At 34.8% G+C, this 4,896-nt stretch overlaps 1 protein-coding gene across 1 annotated transcript in view; it reads left to right on the forward strand.

The window, feature by feature from the left end:
* LOC106682918 (chaoptin) overlaps nt 1–4,609 on the forward strand; it is a gene marked incomplete at its 5' end in the record, with an annotated part of 54,379 nt that extends 49,770 nt beyond the window's left edge. Inside the window, 2 exon segments of the mRNA XM_067051009.1 lie at nt 1,826–1,956; nt 4,220–4,609. Of these exon segments, the coding sequence (XP_066907110.1) occupies nt 1,826–1,956; nt 4,220–4,399 (311 nt within the window).
* Nucleotides 4,610–4,896: the final 287 nt, after the last annotated feature.

Genomic DNA, 4,896 nt, shown 5'->3' on the forward strand with positions numbered 1-4,896 from the left:
TAGATCAGTCTTTTATAATGGATTGGATACTAACAGTCAAATAAATCTATAAAAATTTCTAACTTTTTGAAAAACTTTTATTTGTTAAACGCATTTCAATAATATCTCTAAACATAACATTAACGAAACACACACTGGTTCCTATAACCTTCCTTGTAACATCTATTTTTAGACCGTTTGTCTAGTAAGTGCTGTAATAGTCGGAATCTGCGTGCAGTTTCCTGTCTTTTTAGTCTTGTGTGAGGATTCCAGGTTAGTCGTTTGTTAAGATGTACTCTAATAACGAATCTGTTCTACAGGGGTAAGGGCCACATTATTAAAGTATACTGTAGGGCAGTCGGCAGGTTTACGACGAAGAGTAAATGTGATTTGTTTATTCCGATTATTACAGTACATATTAGACAAACGGTCTAAACTTCCAATCCAATACGAAAGATTGGTCTACATGACTATAATAATTCCTAGCTGGCATACGTAGTTGAGCTCTGGCACTCCACTAAACCTTCGAATTCCTCTCTTATCCAATCCTTAAAATAAAAAATCCTTCGAAAATTCCTCAATGCTTCTTACTTTGTCACAAATAAAATCATCTATAAAGACCTTATGATGAATGACCTAGCCCGAAACGAATATAAATCATTCCATTATAAACTCCCTAACCAGTTTCTAACCTTGCCTTCTCTTCCATTCCTGACAATCCTCCGAGGTGCCAGAAAAGAACATGGCATGATACAACCATGTGGAGAATCAACCAATTGATAGACCTCTAATAATCTTTCTAGAGAACAAGGTCACGAGGCCATCTTCTTTTCAGTCGCCTAGGAGGATTATAAGGTAATGAAGGAGAAGCCAGGTTAGAAACGAGTGAGTTTATCATGGAAGGATTAGTATCTGGTTCTGGGCAAATCGGCAACATATGGAACATTGAGGTCCTAATGGATGACTTGATTTGTGACAAAGTATGTAGCATTAAGTATTTTACGAAGGATTTTAGACTGTAAGGATTGAACACGACAGTTCGACTCTTATCTCCAGATCGGCCTTATAATATTCATATAGATCAGTCTTTTGTAATGGATTGGATACTAACGGTCAAATAAATCAATAAAAACTTCTTACTTCTGGAAAAACTTTTATTTGTTAAACGCATTACAATAATATCTCTGAACATAACATTAACGAAACACACACTGGTTCCTATAACCTTCCTTGTAACATCTATTGACCATGTCATCATGTCCTCTTTGATACAGCCTGCTATATAATACAATTAATAAAATGTATCTTCAACACTTTAAGCAATATTTAATTTTTCAGCTACTTACTTATCCGAATCTATATATAAGAATATACTCGCTACTTAAAATTTTTATAATGAATATCTGAAACTTGGAGCAGCAACTACCAGATTACTCTTTGACGTGCCATAAAAATGTTCTCAGAAGCATGCAACTACTTTTTCTTTATACCACAATAACTCATGTTCATCCTTGTTTCCGAAAATCATAAGTTATTTTTTTGTTAGGATCTTGAATTTGGATATTTTTTTCCAATACTATGTGTATGTGGCATAATTATACTTTTTACTCGTATTTTACGCACTTATTTTCTACTTAGAAGACGAATCAAAGTTAATTTTATTTCGTGTATAGGAAGATCATATTCCTATATATCAAATTTTACGGTCAACTATATATACATATATTTTATTTTATTTCATATTTTCCTCTATTAGGAATTTAGTCTAATTTTTTGTACTTATTTATTAAATTATTATTGGATGGTGCTATTATATTTTAATGAATAATTTTCACTGTTTTTGTAGGAGGGTTGATGCTGGGCGGCAACCCATGGTCTTGTGACTGCAGTCTGGTCTGGGTGGGTCACTGGTTGCGGAGGTGGCTCAGGGAATCACTACAGCTACACAGGTCAGCGCCAGAACCTCAGGTTATACAGGTAATGTATAAATGTAACTATATGTAGCCTTTCCTCTAGTAACCTGTAGTTTCGACAAGTTCAAAACCAGTGGTATTTATTTATTCCACCTTACTCTGGCCTGTGAGTAATGCAGTTAAACTTTGATTAACTGGCTGCAAAATTTAATACTTGTTTTTTTTTCTTATTGTTTCTCTTCCTTTCCTTCTTCTGCTCGTCCTCTTCCTCGTTATGTTCCAGAAGCCAGTCCACTTTGCTCCAGGTTGAAGTGGACAAGGCCCACTGAACTTTTCTATCCGTCCATAAAACGCCTAGTTTTGTTCAGTTACTAGCAAAGGAAAATTATCCACCGCGAGAATATAGAGTCCAGTTTCCCTCAGCAGTTTAGCCCTTTGTACCTCAAAGTAGGGATGAGATATCGAAAGCAAAATATCAATATCGATATTTTAAAATATCGAAATATCGATATCGCAAATTTAACGAATTAAAGTAATAATAATTATAAAATGATAATATTCCATGACATAGGAAGACTTATTTTATGTCATACCTAATCAAAATATATAAGAAACTCTTAATAACGATGAAGCAAAGCAACACCATGACGACTATATCATAAACATAACAATATAAACTAAAATATAATTGTAGAAAATGGTATAGGAAATATAAAAATGGAATATCGATATTTTATTTTGATAATTATTTATTTCAATATTTTACATTATTATAATATCGATATCAAAAATTAGCAACAATATTCCGATATTATATTATCGAAATATCGATATTTTGTTTAAAATTACTAAAATATTATATAGAAATTTAAAAATAGGAATATGGATATTTCGATGTAAAAATAGCGAAATATCGTTTCTAATCTTCGGTATCGATATTAATATCAATGTAAAATATCGAAAGAAACATGAATTTAACAATTTAAAATATCGAATATCGAAATACCTTTTTTTAGCTTTTTATAAAATTGTCTTAATATTTTAAAGAAATATCGATATTTCTATTTAAAAAATATCGTAATATCGTTGCTTATACACCTAAGAAATTCATTCATCAGTCTCTGAATAGTGATGGGACCATTCCCCAAACGGCATTCGCGTAAACTCGTAGTGGCCACGTTCAAACGTGAATGCCGTTTTCAATTGGTCTCTTGGATGCATCCTTATTTGATGATCCCCAGCCTTGAAACTCAAAGGTTGTGCAGACAACAATTATGTGCTCAGCAGTTTCCGGTACGCTACAATTGGGCAAGGGAGTCAGTGCATTGGTTCCAAATGCGTAGAAGTCGGGGCCCACTTCCAGAAATTGAACCATGTGCTGCCCATTCTCACTCTTGACTTAGGGCAAAGGGATGTCCCCCCGAAAATATTTGAAAATTAGATTGTCACTTTTATTGTGCATTTGGTAGATAGTCCTATCAGCTAACAGCCTAACACCTGGTGAGACAATTAACAGAATATTTCTATCAATAAATCGCCATATAAATATCTGTCATCGTATCCTTTCGCGGCCTATCATAAGACTTTTACGACCCTCCGGCTGGGGATCACAGTGCTGGACAAATAATCCCCTTCGTTCTTCCTTGCTAAAAAAGTCCTTCTTTCACTCTATTTTCTTTCGGGCCATTTCATTGGCTGATAAAATTTTGGGGCGTAGACTAGAATTTTAATATCGAAAAATTGATGGCTTATCTATTATTTTTAACTCTGTCACTTTGTGGGTCAGTGTTAAAAGCACCGAGACTGAGTCGGCACCGTCGAACATATAGTGTTTAATGAGGACAAACCTACCTGACTTAGGATGTCCTTAATAAAACCTATTTGGACTTCCTAAATTGAGCTGAGTTGGGAATCCATGAAAACCATCGAATTCCTCTCATTTTTAATCCTTGCAATCCAAACACCTTCGTAAATTCCTCAATCCTTCTTGCTTTGATGTTGCTATACAAATATCAACCCTTTAATGATAAACTCCCTAACCCACAAGTTTCTAACATTGCTTCTTCTTCTATTCCTGATAATCCTCTGAGGTGTCTGAAACGAAACCTTCTGATGTATAAATGTTATTGGTCAATGGGTGGTATCTTCACAAATTTTTCATATTATTATAGCTATTTTATGTTGTTATTTTACATTTACATGTTGCATTTGGTGTTTAAATACATAATGCGTAAATTTCAAGTTAAAAAGGGAGAAAGTAAAGGTATAACCTAATTAAAAAGTTTGGTATCTTAAAATATTCATCATCTTTATGCCTTATGTTCTAGGCCGTTCGGGAAGCCGTCTGCTCGGACCCTCGGACAGAACGGAGGACCCCATTGGTGGACTTGCATCCAGAGACCCTCAGCTGCCACGCGAGTGCTCTCTCTGGGGGCGGTGCACCACCACCTCCCAACCCTTGGGCCCTCTTGGTCCTCCTCACGCCCGCCGCACTCCTCGTTAATTAATCCCTTTGGAGGCTTCAGGTCTGCGAGTGATTGGTAGTCATCGCGAAGAAGATTTCCATTATCCGTTCCTGTGTCGTGAATCCTCTGGTTCCTAAGAGTTAAGATGAGGAAGCAATTCTAATTTACTTTATAATTATATAGTTATATGTTGTTTATAATAGATTCATGATTCTTCCTATGGGCACCCCTAAAGAAGCCTACCATTGTCAATATCAGTCAATATCATTTATTATCCATATTATCCATCAACCATAAAAAATGCATTTTTATTTTTTTATCAATGTGGTATTTCAAAATTCACTAACCTGTTATTTTTCCTTTCCGGTTCGTTAGAGTGTAAGGAATAGGTGTGAAACTGGAGGCAAAGGTAACATTACATTCAGGGCTACCACACAACTGTCTTCTTTTCTTATTTATTTTTTGTTTTTATTTGTATAATTTTATTTAAAAAAGGATTTTTTTCCGCTTCCTATGCGTCACGAGATTATTGTTCAATT

The sequence above is a fragment of the Halyomorpha halys genome, unplaced genomic scaffold (genome assembly GCF_000696795.3).
Source record: "Halyomorpha halys isolate HHAL.00 unplaced genomic scaffold, Hhal_1.1 Scaffold451.1, whole genome shotgun sequence".
Lineage (NCBI taxonomy): Eukaryota > Metazoa > Arthropoda > Insecta > Hemiptera > Pentatomidae > Halyomorpha > Halyomorpha halys.